Source organism: Rhinichthys klamathensis, unplaced genomic scaffold, assembly GCF_029890125.1.
Source record: "Rhinichthys klamathensis goyatoka isolate OS25496 unplaced genomic scaffold, OSU_Roscu_1.1 h1tg000341l_1, whole genome shotgun sequence".
NCBI lineage: Eukaryota > Metazoa > Chordata > Actinopteri > Cypriniformes > Leuciscidae > Rhinichthys > Rhinichthys klamathensis.
The window spans coordinates 575,101-593,947 of record NW_026606855.1 but is presented as its reverse complement, the minus strand read 5'-3'; the positions used below and the strand labels follow the sequence as shown (position 1 = coordinate 593,947).

Genomic DNA, 18,847 nt, shown 5'->3' with positions numbered 1-18,847 from the left:
TTTTTCACACTTACTCTAAAAAGAAATTTTCAAGCAAGATGGCACACCACCATTTTCTTATGTTCTTCATGTTTAGCTGTGTACATAAAGTAATGAATTAGTATAATTTTCAATTATATTAAAATGCATGTAGCTACAAAAAAATTAATACTTACTTCAGTGAAGTCAAACTTCTGTCCCAGAACAACATACAGTGCATACTATAATATGCAAAGAAACACAAAAAAAGTTAAATGGGTAACAGCAATTGATTACGATTGGATACGATCTCCTATTCATAGTGAATATAACAATAATATTTTGGTCAACTTACACCCATGTACTACCACTCAAGATAAATGGGACTGAAGGTGACCTGTTGCCTGGAAGTTCTCATCAAATTTTATATTGTCCTTAGGACAAAGCGGACAGTGAAACTGTGTGTGCCTCTGGTGCCACTGGTATGCCTCAAGAGTGTCCTGCACATCTTTCACTGATAAGTGAACCTAAAACACAATAAGATGCGTTTCACATTTTATTCACTGATTGATATGAGTAATACATTTTATAAAATAATTATGATATTAAAACAAATGTTTCAATTACATTACATTACATTGTGGATTACAGAGAAAAAAGCATAACTACAATGATAACAAGTTTTAAAAGAATTGCATGCATTGTACAATTAAGTTAGGAGTTGTATTCTAATATCAAATCCATTTACAAAACGTTTAAGACATTTACAATTTGAAAATCAATGCAGTCCTAAAACGTACAAAAATTACACTGCCACAATACCTTATTATGGTCTTCAGAATCCATAATCTGGAGAGCAAATTGTAGAAATCATGCACGTTACAGATTTTGTAATTTGTGTGCTACTATAAAAACTACAGAAATTTATTTGGATACACTTTACCCTTATTCTTTTTTAAAACATCAAGACTAAACAGTGTACAAACGCCATAATGAAATGGTCTTTTTCAGAACTTATAATGCTTTTTTACAAAACTAAAAACTGTACAACAAGCTTACCCCTTCATCTCAACGGCACGCTGACATGTGAACGCTGACATTTTCTTCTTTGTTTTCTAATGGATCGCAACAAAACTTACACATTACCGCCACCAACTGTGGAGCATAAACCAATAGCTACTACAACACACAGGTGATACTAAATAAACCAATCAAAATCCTCTGGAAGTTTGTACAGCCCACTTGCGGCTAAAGCTCCACCTACTTGCTGCTAACCCACCCATTTGCAGCTGGCTCCGACCTCCGTTTATACCCTACTCAATATGTTTGCTAATGTTGACCAGTTGCCAGATTGTATTAAATGCATTATATTCACACAATCCACAGACCATTTACAATTTCAACCCGTTTGTCACCTCAACCTGGCAACCTATAACCCAGTTGCGCAGTCGCGGAAAGTTTAACCCGAAAGCGAGCCGATAGACATGATGGCAGGTGAAGGTGGTGTCCCCGCAATGAAACTGAAGTACAGTTTGTAACGCGTTGCTTCAGGAAGATTAGGGGTAGCTCACAACTGAAGTTATTGCATGCAGAGGCCAGACAGACACACGGAGGCGATTGACATCTCACAACTCGCACTTTATTCCCAAATCGAACTCGTGTAGCCTAACTGCCTGTCACACGTTCTACCGTCCACATCGTTACTTAATAAACAAAATAAGATAAAAATTAGCATCAAACAGAAATTACCCACATACATGGGGTGTTCGCATGCATAGACAGTAAAAGGGGTGTTCGACGCGCACAATACAGACTGCCGACAGTTCAACAGGGAGCGCAAAGCTCTGAAAGGGGCCACACCTTATTTCCAGTCGTTACAAGTTGTACATTTACCACAACACCCCCCCGCCGGAGAAATCTCCCGGATTTTGAAAACCAAATGTTGACAGGTATGTAGTAGGCTACTATATTGTCTTTTGTTATAGGACAAAAAAATTCTTATCTTTTATAACCTACAATTTGATTTATATATATTCAATTAAATCGTTTAAAAAAGTCTTTAAAATAACGTTGTTTTAAACTTTAAAACATTCCAAAACACGGAAGTAGCGTAATGCCTTGCCGCGCCCACTTCCGCCCTCAGACTGTCAGGCTGGCGCTGTCGTCTCGGCCCATCCACGAACACTACAGAACCAAATAAGAACTGGTCTAACACCCCCGACAGACATTTGGCATCTTTAGAAACGTTCAAAAACATTAGATTTACTCATACATAAGTCGGTCTGTGAAGATTTGAAGGCATTAGGTTCGTTGTTTTAGTTTCACTTTCCATTGGAAGTAAAATCGTCAGTTCCGTGAGAATGATGAACTGCGGTCTTGTGAATGAGAAAAACGAGCTGGGTATGAATTCACTTCAGGGCTGCCAACTCTCACGCATTCACCGTGAGACTCACGCAATTGAGCCAATTCTCACGCTCTCACTCCACACCCCCGATTTCTCACGCTGAAGTGTCAACCCGGTCGGTCAAATGCCTGAAAGATAAGTTTATAGATCTACCAGTTGAGCCATTCGTGATCGACTAGTTTTACCGCAAATTAGTTAAAATATCCTGTAATCTATAGCGAGCGAGCGTGCATGCGAGACAGATGTGTTGAGCTCTTAACGGCGTGCTCCTAACCGCGCACGCGCACGACGACACAGAGGTGATTAAGCGAGCTTGCGTGTCTTTCGCAACACAACCCAGTGGACAGTTTTTTGTGACAATTGTGAGGGAAATACACAATTTATTCCCATAAACTGTGTATAGTCAGCCGTTCTCCCTCCCATCTGCACCGTGTGAATTGTGAACGCAGGCAGGTCAGTGAGTTACTGGGCGCTCCTTGTCTCCATCCAGTTTAGGCTGGTAATAGGCCTGTTATATAGTTTATATAGAATTAAGTTAGCAATAGCAGAGTTGTTTGTTTTGCAGCACTGAGCAGTTATTTTACATAACTTTATCATAAAAACAGTACAAAAGCATTTCGAGATGACAAATATGGACATGCCTAGTAGTTAATGTTAATTATTGTTTTCTAAGAACAGAATGTCAATTAAAATGTTAAATGTAATGTAAATCTCCCAAGAAATTATGTACAGTCAGATACCAAATACTTTGACCATCAATATACACTCACCGGCCACTTTATTAGGTACCCCATGCTAGTAACGGGTTGGACCCCCTTTTGCCTTCAGAACTGCCTCAATTCTTCGTGGCATAGATTCAACAAGGTGCTGGAAGCATTCCTCAGGGAGTTTGGTCCATATTGACATGATGGCATCACACAGTTGCCGCAGATTTGTCGGCTGCACATCCATGATGCGAATCTCCCGTTCCACCACATCCTAAAGATGCTCTATTGGGTTGAGATCTGGTGACTGTGGAGGCCATTTTAGTACAGTGAACTCATTGTCATGTTCAAGAAACCAATTTGAAATGATTAGAGCTTTGTGACATGGTGGAAGTAGCCATCAGAGGATGGGTACATGGTGGCCATAAAGGGATGGACATGGTCAGAAACAATGCTCAGGTAGGCCGTGGCATTTAAACGATGCCCAATTGGCACTAAGGGGCCTAAAGTGTGCCAGGAAAACATCCCTCACACCATTACACCACCACCACCAGCCTGCACAGTGGTAACAAGGCATGATGGTTCCATGTTCTCATTCTGTTTACGCCAAATTCTGACTCTAACATCTGAATGTCTCAACAGAAATCGAGACTCATCAGACCAGGCAACATTTTTCCAGTCTTCAACTGTCCAATTTTGGTGAGCTCTTGCAAATTGTAGCCTCTTTTTCCTATTTGTAGTGGAGATGAGTGGTACCCGGTGGAGTCTTCTGCTGTTGTAGCCCATCCGCCTCAAGGTTGTGCGTGTTGTGGCTTCACAAATGCTTTGCTGCATACCTCGGTTGTAACGAGTGGTTATTTCAGTCACTGTTGCCCTTCTATCAGCTCGAACCAGTCTGGCCATTCTCCTCTGACCTCTGGCATCAACAAGGCATTTCCGCCCACAGAACTGCCGCTCACTGGATGTTTTTTCTTTTTCGGACCATTCTCTGTAAACCCTAGAGATGGTTGTGCGTGAAAATCCCAGTAGATTAGCAGTTTCTGAAATACTCAGACCAGCCCTTCTGGCACCAACAATCATGCCACGTTCAAAGTCACTCAAATCAACTTTCTTCCCCATACTGATGCTCGGTTTGAACTGCAGGAGATTGTCTTGACCATGTCTACATGCCTAAATGCACTGAGTTGCCGCCATGTGATTGGCTGCTTAGAAATTAAGTGTTAACGAGCAGTTGGACAGGTGTACCTAATAAAGTGGTCGGTGAGTGTATACTTAATACACTTCTGCTAATGCAAGGATTTTGTGTTTGTATTTTTCCCCACACCAAGCCACGCCCCTCAATAAGCCCCTCCCCCATAACCCAAGCCCCGCCCCCCAAAATCTCACTCTAAGCTGAACTCAAAAGTTGGCAGCCCTGTCACTTGTTTACTTTTACTGTTACATGTGTCCTAACTTAACACTTATGTTGATGTGGCGTTTTTGTATTAACGCGGTCTGCGTGTTTATTGGAAATTATAAAAATGAATAACGCCTATTTTTCCTGAATCCTGACTAACGTTATTCAAAAAGCTAGTGGATTCAAAAAGCTAGTGGATTCAAAAGCTAGTGGATTCAAAAAGCTAGTGGATTCAAAAAGCTAGTGGATTCAAAAGCTAACAAAAGCTTTGCTGTGGAAAAAAAATACAACCACAAATCAAACGGGTCAAGATTTCAGTCTTTCACAAATTCAGACATAATAAATCATTTCATATTATGTACATGTCTACAACAGCGCACTGCGGATTTATAGCAAAAATCTGAATTTGAAACGGCAAACTATCTTTATAACCGTAAATTAAAAAAAATAATTTAGGTTTTTCTATTTTATCAAGTATATTTCAATGTCAGCTGGCGGGGCATGTTATCACTTGTTCCCGTTCACCTTTATTCTTTTATTTATGGGGATGGAGTCTATATATTAACCCTTTATTTATCTCAGAGAGATGTGATGATGTTCTGCTGTATTTTAGGTGTATTTGAGATGCTCTGTTTTATTTGAGGTTTATGTTCTGCTTTAAAGGTTTATTTGCGATGTTGTTCTGCTGAATTTGATGTGTATTTGGGATGTTCTGTTGTATTTGTGATGATGTTCTGTTGGTTTGTGTGACTCAGTGCCTCTGAAGAGCATCTCAGTGGAGGTTCGTGTTCAGGATCATGTCTCCACAGTCTCCTCCACTCTGCTGTATGTGAATGAGGAAGAGCGCCCCCTGGAGGCCTTGTTCGTGTTCCCTCTGCCCGCTGATGCTGCTGTCTGCCACTTCAGTGCCAAGATCGGAGAGCAGGAGATTGTGGCAGAGGTGCAAGAAAGAGAAACCGTGAGTCCAAATATAAGTCTGCTGGACATTCATTTGCATATTTTTTGCACCACTTAAAAAAATTGTGTTTTGCAGGCGAGGGATCGGTATGATGATGCTGTGAGTTCGGGTCAGCAGGCGTTTCTGCTGGAAGAGAGCGCAGAGAGTCCTGATGTGTTCGGACTGAGTGTCGGGTGTCTGTCGCCGGGTCAGAACGCTGCCGTCACCATCATCTACGTCACCGAGCTCGATGTGCAGGCCGACCACTCGCTGCGCTTCTGTCTGCCGGCTGTACTCAACCCCCGATACACACCAGCAGGTGCAGCAGCTGCTACACACACTTTATTAGCGGAGACAAGCTGATTTTAACACACTTTCTGTGTGTGTGTGTGTGTGTGTGTGTGTGTCAGGTTCAGGAGCTGGTATAGTCTCAGAGATTTCATCAGTATGTGGAGCTGTTCCCTACACGCTGACACTCAGTGTCCATGTGAGCTCTCCAAAGCCCATCTCCAAACTAGAGTCCAACTGCACTCTGGATCCTCTAGTGTTCCTCCACTCGGATCACACTCAGGCTATGGTACTGCGTGTGTCTTCATGTGTTTATCTGGATGTGTGAGCACAGTAGTGTTATGCATGTGTTTTTACGTGTGTAGGTGAATCTGAGTCCTGGTCACATGTTTGATAAGGATGTTGAGCTGTTTCTGTACTATCAGGAGACCCATCAGCCCTCTGCTATAGTGGAGGCAGGAGTGGCCACTGCCCCATCAGGTCGGACCTGCAGCTGAGCTCACTGGCATTATGGGATTGATTGATCAAGGTTTCTCTCTCTCTCTCTCTCTCTCTCTCTCTCTCTCTCTCTCTCTCTCTCTCTCTCTCTCTCTCTCTCTCTCTCTCTCTCTCTCTCTCTCTCTCTCTCTCTCTCTCTCTCTCTCTCTCTCTCTCTCTCTCTCTCTCTCTCTCTCTCTCTCTCTCTCTCTCTATTTCAGGCTCTCTGATGAGGGACCCAGTGGTCATGATAAGTTTGTACCCAGAATTCCCAGAGAAAGTGATGTCATCACTGGCAACTCAAGGAGAGTTTGTTTTCGTGATGGACAGATCAGGCAGTATGCGTCAGATGATGCATCATGGGAAAGGAGCACAGAGGCGCATAGAAAGCGCAAGGGTAAGATTTAAGTGTGCCTTTGGGTCTTTTGATATGAGACATGTGCCAGTATTTGGTAATACACTATCTCAGGATAATGATGTATGTAACAGCAGAAATGCAGCAGTTACTCCGGTACTCAAACTCTATGGGTTTTAAAATAGAGTAGGCAGATGTTTTTTACTTTTAGACAGAAATTTCACTTAAAATTTTAAGAAAAAATAGCTAAGTAGTAGCTTGGTAAATTTGTTGGTGATGAAATTTCTTTCTAGCTGCTAGAATATCAGCAGAAGCAGTTTAAATTAAAATCATGCAAATTAAATCTCTACCATGTTTGGTTGATATACCAAGTGAGGCTAACCTCATCTGCCAAATTTCTCTCTCACATTCTAACCAGAGAAACAGAGTTGCTTTGCTGATGAAGTGAAATACTCAATGGTGATTGATTTGATACCGCCTAGTTATTAAGACAATTATTTCATTATCTTTCCATGTCTGTCTATAGGACACTCTGCTGTTACTGTTGAAGAGTCTGCCCATGGGATGCTACTTCAATATCTTTGGATTTGGCTCTCGTTTTGAGTCCTTCTTCCAGTTAGTAACTGCATTTAGAATATTCTAATGATATTTTGATAAGTGAGAGGAGAGTAGATGACTGTGTGTGTTTCACTGCAGTGAGAGTGTCGTGTACAGTCAGGACACAATGGATCAGGCTATGAAGAGTGTGAAGGAAATGAAAGCAGACCTGGGCGGCACAGAGATTTTACAGCCTCTAAAACACATCTACAGTCAGCGCTGTAACCCTGACCATCCCAGACAGGTACAACAACACCTCAACTACTCATTGACATTGGTGTTAAAATATAAACTTGGCTTATGAATCAGATGTTTTTCTCTCTTCAGCTGTTCATCTTCACTGATGGAGAGGTGGGAAACACTAAAGAGGTGCTGGACCTGGTGAAACATCATGTTCACTCTCACAGGTAAAGGTCTGCTGGGTTTGATGTTCCCATCATTCATCTCTTCATCACTTACGGTAACAGAGTTTATTGTGTGTTCAGGTGTTTCTCATTCGGGATTGGTGAGGGTGCAAGTAGCGCCCTCATCACAGGAATGGCCAGGGAAGGATCTGGTCACGCTCAGTTCATCACAGGCACCGACCGCATGCAGCCCAAAGTAAAGCTCTCCACTGGATTTCACAGGCACAAATGTTTCCTAGTCAAATGTCTCAATGGTTTTTTCTTTCTCTTCAAACTATATCAGGTGATGCAGTCCCTCAGGTTTGCGCTGCAGCCCCCTGTGTTTAATATCTCTGTGGATTGGACCCTTCCAGATGGCATTACTGTTGACACACTGTCTCAACCCATCAAAGTGCTCTTCCAGGGTCAAAGGGCACTCATTTACGCCCAACTTAAAGGAGAGGTGGGATGATTTTGTGTTTCTTTGATGAGAATTAAGATGTGTTCACACCTGGCAGGTTTGGTTGGCTTTAAACGAACTCTGGTGTGAACGCTGCCATCTGAACCCTGGTGTTCAACAAACAAGCGCTGAAAAGGGCCGTCTCAGTCTGCTTCCAAACAAATTCTGGTTCAAATATGAACGCAACATGGACCAAAGACATCTAAACAAACCAAAACCATAGTCACGATGTTGCCCATCACAGTTTCAGTACAGGCATCAGAACTGTTCTCTCGTTTGTGTGTGTGACGGAGGGATTCCTGCTGCTGTTTTGACTCCTTTACACACTTTATAAGCTCTTCACGAGTTCTCAGTTGGTAATAATACTATCATTCGTAGGCTACACATATACAATGAGCGCATATATCCCTGAACACAGCATTGTTTTGGATCTACGGTAAATTCCATTGTAAAATATACATCATAAAAACCTTTTGTTTTGTATCTATAGGTTCGGTTTTAAAAATTACAATATGAACGCAAAGCGAATCAGGACCAAATCTATAATTATCTTTTTAGGTCCAGACTAAGAGAACCGAACTACTAGTGTAAACACACCTTAATTTGTTTAAATGATAGAAATCTGCATTTCCCCTCTCTTATAGAGTTCAGGAGACTCTGAGGGAACAGTGACAGTCAAATACAGGCTTAAAGATCATCCAGTAAAAAAACAGCTCCACTTCTGCCTCAAACCAACTGAGGAAACTGGGTAACACACACAAACACACACAAACACTGAAAACAGCTCCAGTCCTGCTTCAGACCAACTCGCCTCTAAAACACATTTTAAATGACTAGATTTATAACAGGTGCTGGGGTAACATGTTACATGCAAGACATGCTAGTTTTCAAGTACATACATTTACGCCACAATATAATAATAATAATATGAAATCATAAATAAATAAATCCCACCTCTATTTAATAAAAACAATTAAGACTTTTTTCTTGACAAAATCAACAATCCATTAGAATATATATTGTGATACCTCATTTGATTTATCAATGTAGTGTTTTTGTTTATTTTTCGACACAATAATATAACTTTTAAAGTTTTTTTAAAATATCAGCCAATTATTGTTTTTCAGCTATAACAATTAAAATAATTATTGGCTTATTGGTATTGGCCAGAATCGATATTAGTGCATCCCTATCAAAGTTACTTTTTTTTACTTGTGTAGTAGTTTATTTACTGACAATTTGATACCATTTAATTGCATCTGCTATTTGCTTTTCTAAGTCCATAATGAACCGCAGTAAACAGTTTTTGCCTATCTTGCAATTGTAGGTTGTCCGTCCACCGGCTGGCGGCTCGGACCCGGATCCGTTCTCTGGAGCAGGAGGAGAGGTCATGTGATTCAGATGTTGAAAGCGTCAGGAGAAAGATAGTGGAGCTCAGTGTTCAGGCAGGAGTGAGCAGTGTTCATACAGCCTTCATTGCCATTAATAAAGACAGCAGAGAGACTGTGAAAGGACCCCTGCTGCAGAGAAAAGTGCCGACATACGGTTAGTGCGACGATTAGTCATTTTTCAATGTTCTGGCTGGGGGCAGTAGCCTTGGACCTCAAGCACTGAGCCCAAAATCATGTTGCGTTTCCATTGTCGGCAGTCGCCTCGCAGCACCACCCTAAAACCCACCCTTTATTCGACAGAACCTGAGACAGAAACAAATGCAGAGAGAACCACAGTTAATTCTGATATTTTCAATAACTTCAAATTCAAACTCCATAGAACAACGTTACACAATGCCACCTTTTCACCAGCTGACTAAAACTAGCATGACAGAAGTGAACGTTTGCTTAAAGGTGATATATTTTGTCCCTTTTCACAAGATGTAATATAAAACCATTGTGTACCCAGAATGTGTCTGTGAAATTTCAGCTCAAAATACCCCCAGATCATGTTTTATAGCTTGTCAAATTTGCCCCTTTATGGGTGTGAGCAGAAACACGCGTGTGTCCCTTTAAATGCAAATGAGCTGCTGCTCCCCGCCCCCGTCCAGAAGACTGCCAATCCTTTACACGAGCTTCGGATACTCCGGCAATAACACAATATGCGAATCTCACTCATCCACAATCTCAGAAATAACCAGTAGCAGTGCAGCCTTAAAGAGAGAAGAGGTTGAACTTTTAGACCCACCTGGAAGTTTCTGAATGGTTAGTGGATACATTTATGTAGTTTTTGTGGAGTCACTTTTACACAAGTTGACACGGTTCCCAGAGGTTTTTATAAGACAGCTGTGACCTTTTTTTGGTCAAATCGTGTTCTGTGGTCGTCTGTGCAGCAACAACAGAACAGTTTGCATGCTTTGCTCGAACTTTTGCCATTGCGTTAGAACTGTTTACACTGTTGGTCCTTTTGAAAACCAAATGGCGGCGGCGTGGGTGTAAACGTGCAGATTAAGGGCTGGTAATATTATAACAAGATCCACTTCCTACATCAGAAGGGGAGCGAAATCTGATTGGCTTCTTTTTTGACATGCTAGCAGAGAAAGGCTGACCAAAACAAAGTTACTGGGTTGTGTCACTCACGTTTTCTGGGTTTGGTTGAATCCCCAGGGAATCTTACAGGGAAAGTCAGATTTTCATGTTTTGCAATAAAAAATGTTACCGTGACAGTAATTTATTAATTTGTGTCAGGAGTGCACATCATCAAACTGGTGTTTACCATTTCACATAAAACGCACCTGCTTTCATTTATTTATGGCTTTAAGTCGAAAGGCTTTCAAAATATTGATAAAATATCACGTTTTTACATCACATTTCTTTAGAAAGAGTGAGCATTTCTATCAATTGTCCACGAAACGATGCGATCTGACGAGGTTCGAGCGGTCTTTCCCGTTTCACTATACTCTTATCCTTTTACGAGAAGAAAACACGAGTTATCAGTTATACGAGTTTACCGGAGTGAAGTAAGTCGGGTGGTTCTTCGCCTCTACGTCGTGCATTAAAATCCTTTAATGCATGGCTAGCCGTGGATTATCCCGCTTATACCTCGGTTATTTGCCAAGTTAATAAGAAGTTAAAGCTGTAACTGATGTTTACAATGTAATTTTTTAACAGACGTGTAAAAATTACGGTTATTTTCTTAAGTTACGGCTCGTTAGTTCTAGGACTCCGTCCGCTTTAAATAAAGTAGAGCCATCGGATTGCTTTTATTTGAATGAATTGTCACATTTATTTAAATTCATTATTAAGAGAGAGAGACAGAGAACTGAAAGAGAGAGAGAGAGAGACAGAGAACTGAAAGAGAGAGAGAGAGAGAGATGCGTGCGCGAGTTACCTATGAGCGTCTCTTCTTTAAAGTCTACAGTCCCCTCGTTGCTTAAGCATAGGCCTATAACTTAATGATTCATGGATTTATTAAAATTATTTATGAATGATAGGCAACACTGACAGTGACAAGGCAAGCTTTATTTGAACTAATCATGTCATTTATTTAAATGAATTAGCTGTATGTCAAACCAAACTTTTCTTACGCGGATGATGAACGCTGGTGTCTTTTCCATTTTTCCTGTAGCGCTTTAAAACTGATTTAAAGACGGCATTGCTTGACTTGAAGTCTTTATCCCTTATGATGTTGTATTTTGTAATGTGACGGTTTATACCTGCTCTGAGACGCATCAAACTTGCAACAGCACTGTATTCGCGTCCGGCTCCCGAAACTCCCGAAATGTCTCATTTAAAAGAGAAGCAGAGTAACGTTAGGTCTCGAAATCACAATTGTTCTGTCTTTGGCGCAACAAGTCACTGAAAGTGTTAACTGCCCATTTAGTTGTCTTTTTCGTATTGACCTCATCTTTGTCGTCTTCGATCTTATCTAGCTCTGTCTTTTCCCTCAAAAAAAAAAAAAAAAAAGCCTAAAACGTATCTAAGTAATATACAGTAGTAGGCTATTTCGTTGTCACCCTGCCTCTCCAAATGCATAACTGACATTAACAAAATGCAATAATGCAGTAACAGCTGAAAAAGTACTTGGGTGTGTGTTTTATTTTATATTTACCGGTCAATAATGCAATCGCTGCTGTCTGTCCCATAGAAGAACATGACAGCCCGCGTATGTTTTGGAACTATTGGGTTTTACATGAACCACGTGACAGCCATCGCGAGCGATCAAAGAGCGTCGCAACTCTCTCTATGGCTCTGAGCCTACCTAACGTTTTCATATGTGTCTCTCTCTCACTCTTTTGCAAGTGTAACTCTGTTACTATGGTTACCAATGTTTATAGTAGCTGATTAATTTCGAACTGTAATCAAACTGACTGGAACTACCTGTGCATTAAATGGTTTTACTGCACACCTTCCAGCCAATCAGAATCGAGTATTTAAACAGCCCGTGGTATAATGTAATTTAAGACATATTATTCCAGTATCGACAAGGCACAGGGAAGAGACAGATAAAGCATGAATCCCCATCAGATCGTAAGGAAGTCATTTCAAACACTCGTTGGTGTCTGAAAGTGAGTTTTGAGCTGAAAAGATTTCAAACTGTCTTAAATGTTGAAGTTAGCTGGTAGCCTGATATAATAAAATGGGAAATGAGCAGCGGTGTTGACCGTCTCCTGTCTCAAATAAACTCCGCCTTTATTCATGATCGCTCCTCAAGCCCCAGTTGGCCCGTTTTGGACCAAGGTATTCGCCGGGCCAAAAAACCCAATCAAGCCCCGGAAGTGGCAGTGGAACAGCTATTGTGTGTGTGTGTGTATAAATCGCTTTTACTGTAACTTGACTATTTCAAACTGTTATATGTATGTAATGAAAAGTTGACTGAACTTGAACTTTAACCACACTTGACTGAATTTGTTTGTCACGATTTAATTTGGTAAAGAAATATTATTATCATCAAATTAATTTTTGATATTCAATAATATGAGAAATCAAATGTTTTTCAGATTCCGGTTTTGGACTTACAATAAAAGGTAATTCTTTTACCTTTTCCCCCCCGCCTCCCCCCCCCCCCCCCCCCCCCCAAATAAAAATTACGATTTTATTTAAACAATCATTTAATAATGTATCAAACATTTGTGTGTGTTGTCTGTTCTTTTTGGGCGCGAATTACCCGCTGCGTTCACACTGCAGGGGCTTAATGCTCAAATCCGAATTTTTTGAAAAAAATCTATTTTTTTGCAAGGCGTTCACATTTCCAATTAAATGCGACCTTTTTTGATCTCCTGTGTGAAATGACCCAGAAGTGACCCGCATGCGCAGAAGAGTACTCAACGGTCAACGACGTCACTTGTTTGCGGAAGTAGCTAAACATGAATGTCAACAGTGGAGCTCGTTTAGCAATATTAAAGTTATTTGTGTGGATGCGGAGTCGCAGCCAGGAGTGGTGGGATACTGATGTGAGTGGCTTCGCTACAGAATTCATCAGTAACTTCCGAATGACCAGATCCACCTTCGATTATGTTTGAGCACCTTCGATTAACTCTGTCACGGGAAGAGACACGTCTGCGGCGGACCATAACAGTGCAACGCGTTGGAGTGTAGTGGCTAGCTACAGGTGCGTGCTATCGTACGATAGCTAACTTGTTTATCTTCTCATTCCCGCCTACTTCAACGCAGAATTATGATGTTTGTCGCATATCAATGGCGTGCGGGTCGGATACATGTGACCTGCCCGTTCAGATTGAGGTCGCATTTCAAAAGATCGGATACATATCGGATTTGGACCACATACCCAAGTGGCCTGGGTCGCATTTGAAAAGATCGGATCTGTGTCGTTCAGACTGTCATGAAAAGATCAGATACAGGTCGCATAGGGGCAAAAAAATCGGAATTGGGTCGTTTCAGCCTGGAGTGTGAACGTAGCCTTAGGTTGTGTGTCAGGCATACAGGAGGTCATCTCTCACCGTGACATTTCAACAAGTAAAAGCCCCAATGCACTCATGGGAAAGTGCTTTTTGGTTCTTCACTTGAGGGTAAAAAGTTCTTCTTTTTTTTTTTTCAGTGGCTGGAAACATACCTGCACAAGGATTTATGACAAGTAATACCATGAATACACAGTGTCACTAAATGTGAAACAAAAATGGAGCGTCACCTTATGGTAAGTGATCATTGTTTGTCATTTGCAGAGGTTTGGAATTTCTTCCTCCGTGGTTCTGAGTCTTCAGCCGCCCCGACTGTTCAGACAAACTCTCAAAGTCATGGTATATACAGTACACACACACACACACACACACACACACACACACACACACACACACACACACACACACACACACACACACACACACACACACACACACACACACACACACACACACACACACACACACACACACACACACACACACACACATCACTGGAAATGGAATGGAACACATTGCATGATACAATATTGCACGTGTGCTCTGTTTTATACCTAACATTTTGACAAATGTACTAGGTCATAAAAATTCATTCGATTTTATTTGATTTATTTAAAAATTCTTTATGCACATAATATGAACAATATCATTTTGTGTGTTCAGCTGCTCCTGATCCCCAGAAAGACTTGTTACTGAATGCACATATAACTGCAACTACAACTGCAGACCCGTTACTCCAGCTGGTTTCTCTCCAAAAGGCGTCAGGCTGCTGGGATCTGGACGTCACACTGGCTGATGCGTTTGGGAAGACGGAGGAGGAGCTGACCAATCAGAAACCAGCACAGGTGAGAGATGTGATGAATAATCAGACAGCGATGACTGTGTCCAGTAACTAATGCAGTGTATGATGGTTTGTACACAGGTGGAGGGGTCAGTATGGGCCACTCTCCTGGCTCTGATCTGGTTATACGGCTGTAAAATAGACCAGCGGGTCGAGTGGCAGTTTGTGGCCATGAAGGCGGCGTCATGGATCGGCTCTCAGAAAGGTGAGATCTCCGTTCCAGACCACATTCACTCAGCCAGCGTTCATCAAGAGACGCTTGAGCAAATATCTGCAGTTCTGACACACACTGATGATATGAGTGTGTGTGTGTGTGTGTTTCAGTGGGCGATCTGTCCGAGTGTGTGTGTGTGGGTAATGTCCTGCTCGGATGTCAGGTGACCAAAGAGACTCTGGGAATCTGAAGACGTCAGTGTTTCTACTTCCTGTGCTATAATACAAACACTAACAAGTTGACAACTAACACTAACTAACAGTATGACAACTAACAAGTCGACAGCATAGATTCATCAGTGTAATAGCTTTAAATATTAATGATACGATAAATTCAGGCAAAATGCAGCAAAATCAACCAAAATGATTTAAAAATGGCCTTAATGGAGATAGCACTTATTGCACTTTTTGCATCTTTGTTTTAAACAAACATCCAGTTATTTATCATTGTTGTTTCTAATACTATACATTTGTACTTACCTGTACTTATGTAAGACTGGAAAACTGGTTGGAGAAACTGTCTTGACCACATGGTCTATTGAAACAAAGGAACTTGCTGAAAATTAACATTCGACCTCCCCCTCACGCAATCTCACCTGATTTACATTTCCTCTCTCTCTCAGTCAGTAACACTAAAAAACGCACACATGTATATACATGGTTTAATGTGAATGATTATTGTGTTTAGTATCATTTTAAAGGTCTCAGGGTGGCTGGTTCAGATGTCTCATTCCAAATAAGTAAAACAAAAGGTAATAAGGTTTTTTAGAAGTTTAGAGAAACTGGCACACAAAGAAAGGTGGACAAATGGCCTTTCTCCCCTACCCCCAAAACAAGGTGTAACCTGAATGCAAATTACCATTGAAAAGAAGTTCTAGCTATTTAATGGGATGCAGCAAGGAGTCGGGGCTTTTTCTGTATTTCAGATAGCCCATGAGGACTAGCTCATGTAGTTCGTAAATGTTGGGTTTGCATCTATTTCTCTAATCCTAAAACATTTGATGATTTGCATTGATTAGCTTTCAATTGATTATGGAATTGTTATAATACATTTACCTGACATAATAAATTGTTATATTTGATTATTCTAACAGACTTTGACTTTATTTTCATTGGAGTTAAAAGGAATAGTCAAACATTAACGTATATTTAAAGATGCACAGATATCATTGAAAAACACTTTCATTTTATGGAGTCAGATGAAACGAGTTAATACATAAGATAGAATGTATTGCATTTAATTAAAAATCCCTTTGCCATTGGAAGAGACGGAACGCGCGTTGATACCTTCACCTCTAATCGATGCCGCCATTGGATCGAATTAGACGGACTTACACTTATCTCTACTTTGTCCACTAAATCAAACTGTTTCAGTGTGTGTATATATACAGTAGTCAACATTTGAAGTGGATCAAAAAAGTTCATCAAAGTTGTCCTAAGACAAGAACGGGTATTGTTCAAAAATGCAATGTATAACTTTGATGAAAGGTTTTGATCCACTTCAAATGTTGATTACTGTATATTATAGGTACTTTCTGCTTTTCTGTCATCAGAAAAAAGGATCTTGCATTGTGTCTTGCCATTCAGGTCCATCCTAACTAGTGTCTATCTGACTATAAATGTAACGGGTACCATGTGACAGTGTTATATGAGTGTAAATTAAATAATGTGCATTAAAAACAGCATTGGAAACCTATTTTCACTTTGCCTTCATATTATTGTTACTGCTCAAATTCACGTCATTTGAGATGCGTTGGAAGTTGTGACATTGTAGTTGATTATATTACCGGTAATGGCTTTCAGAAATAAAAGAATTCCAGAATTTTTCATTTGATGCATCCATCTACTTTGTCGGATACTGTTAATAAACAAATGTTACTATTGAAAGTGTACATTTAAGAGAGTTAATTTTCGAAAAGCTCACCCCATCAAAACTGGCCGCAGTTGCAGAAACACCCAAATTTGGTGAATATAAAAACCATAAAAGGCTGACATTTCAAATAAAACTTATTTTTGGACTTGCTCAAGTTAAAAACAGTACATCCAAAGCCCGTCTACGGAAAGCCTGGCCACTCCCTATTAAGTCCAAAAATGGCCGCCGAGACCGGAAGTAGGGTAAACTCTTTTCCGGTGAAAGCGCTAGCAGTTACAGTCGGAGGACAAATGCGGAGACTAAAAGCGGTTGCTTACCTTTTTATGTTTCAACCCAAAGAAGAAACAACCCTATTGATCACTTCACAGCTTTTCGTGTTTTGCGGGTTTTCATGGAACAACCGGGGAGAAGTTAAATCACGCCAGGCGCGTGTGAAGGAGGAAGCAGATGTTGAAATGGAGTGTTGATGCCGGTTCGGGACTGATGCCCTGACAAAACATGTTTATATTGCACTTGATTGTTACCCGATTTGCACGTCATGCACTTTTATTTATTATTATTACCTGTTGGCAAATTAAAATTGTTTGTAGAAGTTGTTTTCTGTAACTTTCTTTCCTTTTTACCTGGGTGCGCTATGCCAGGCCTGTTGTTTACTTGTGCAAGCAAGGGCAGCTGGGACATTTATTAAACGTGTAAAATACTTTCCAAACCGCTACATATAGTCTTATAAATTCAGACGTTTGTGGTTTAAAAAAATAAACATATTGGAATCATTTTTAAAGTTGTTTGAACACGGAGCAGTTTTTCCCGTGAGTGGGACTGGAAAACCCGGAGTGGATCAGGAGCGGAGTGAAAATAGAACGCTTCTGTGCAGATAGGAACGGGCTTTTGCTCCAGTCCAGGCTTTGATCACATCTCCCTAAGCGGGTGAACACCTCGTCCTTCCGACCCATTCGAACTAAAATTAAGACATTTATTACACTATTTGAGAAATATAAGCATATTTACGGCCTTAAAATAATGAAAAGGGTGATTTAAGACATAAGGACAGGGGGAAACCTGATATTAACGGAAGTCCGTCGTAGCGACGGATAACTTTAATCCCTGTATATATTTTAGTGTATTACTGAATATAAAATTACATTATATATTAGTAAATATATTCTCACATTTTTAAATATATGAAAATGACTTGTTTCTATGCAAAAAGTGACTTGAATGACATGTTTCATTCAATATATTGTAATATATTATCACCATATATTATTCTGTATGTTTTCAAATATACTGTTAAACCATTTCATGTATTGATCATTCATATAGGGAATATTTTCTTTTCATAAGGGGACCCCAGACAGTTAAATATTATTTTGTAACATGATTTTTTTTAAACATGTAAAATCAATCACTTCATTTATGTTTTTAGTCTAAATATTTTTTTATTTGCCTTAATTTCATTATTAGACATACTAGCAACGTTAGGTCAAATTCACTGTAAAGATGTACAATTCTTAGTTTCATTCATGGTAACATGAAAAAGGAGCCATAATCTAGTAGTGGAAGATTGCTGCAATCTCCTGGACTAACACTTAATAACATGATTTTTTTTTTTAACAAAAGCCACTAGATTTAACTCATAGCCTACAATCAGACATCATTTCAATTTATTTATTTATTGTTTTTCGATATATTAACGTTAAATGTGAGCTTAGTCATCAAGTGTCATGCCAAAAATGAATGGAACTTTTTTTATGTAAGCACTAAGCAAACGTCAAGAATTTGTCCAATTTCGATCTTTTCACAACTCCCTGAAAACTATCAACAAAACGGACAACATCTGATATTCTTACTTTTGTCAGATAACGTTATATGAATGACTGGGAGAGAAAACAAGCTGTTCAAAGTCCATTTTGAAAATGAATAGATTCGGGCGGGCGGCGCGACCAGAAGTCTTTTTGCCGTCTGTGTCTGGCGTGATTTAACGTCTCCCCAGTTGTTCCATGAAAACCCGTAAGACACGGAAAGCTGTGAAGTGATAAATAGGGTTGTTTCTTCTTTGGGTTGACATAAACACCATAAAAAAAGGTAAGCAACAGGACTAAACCGCTTATAG

At 40.2% G+C, this 18,847-nt stretch overlaps 1 protein-coding gene across 1 annotated transcript; it reads left to right on the top strand.

Annotated features, from left to right (window-relative positions):
- Positions 1–2,318: 2,318 nt before the first annotated feature.
- On the top strand, positions 2,319–15,254 carry LOC130106467 (von Willebrand factor A domain-containing protein 5A-like). The gene is made up of 17 exons (XM_056272598.1): positions 2,319–2,358; positions 5,218–5,420; positions 5,496–5,718; positions 5,810–5,976; positions 6,053–6,167; positions 6,386–6,561; positions 7,046–7,134; positions 7,216–7,360; positions 7,444–7,523; positions 7,602–7,716; positions 7,804–7,962; positions 8,604–8,707; positions 9,287–9,508; positions 14,004–14,146; positions 14,471–14,652; positions 14,730–14,853; positions 14,973–15,254. Exons 1-17 carry the CDS (start codon positions 2,319–2,321, stop codon positions 15,050–15,052), a joined length of 2,367 nt encoding a protein of 788 aa, XP_056128573.1. The 3' UTR covers positions 15,053–15,254.
- The last annotated feature ends 3,593 nt before the right edge of the window (positions 15,255–18,847 follow it).

Coding starts and splice junctions, on each gene's coding strand:
- LOC130106467 (XM_056272598.1), top strand. CDS start 2,319: ATGATGAACTGCGGTCTTGTGAATGAGAAAAACGAGCTGG. Junction 5,421..5,495: donor AGGTGCAAGAAAGAGAAACC/GTGAGTCCAAAT, acceptor TGTGTTTTGCAG/GCGAGGGATCGGTATGATGA. Junction 7,135..7,215: donor CGTTTTGAGTCCTTCTTCCA/GTTAGTAACTGC, acceptor GTTTCACTGCAG/TGAGAGTGTCGTGTACAGTC.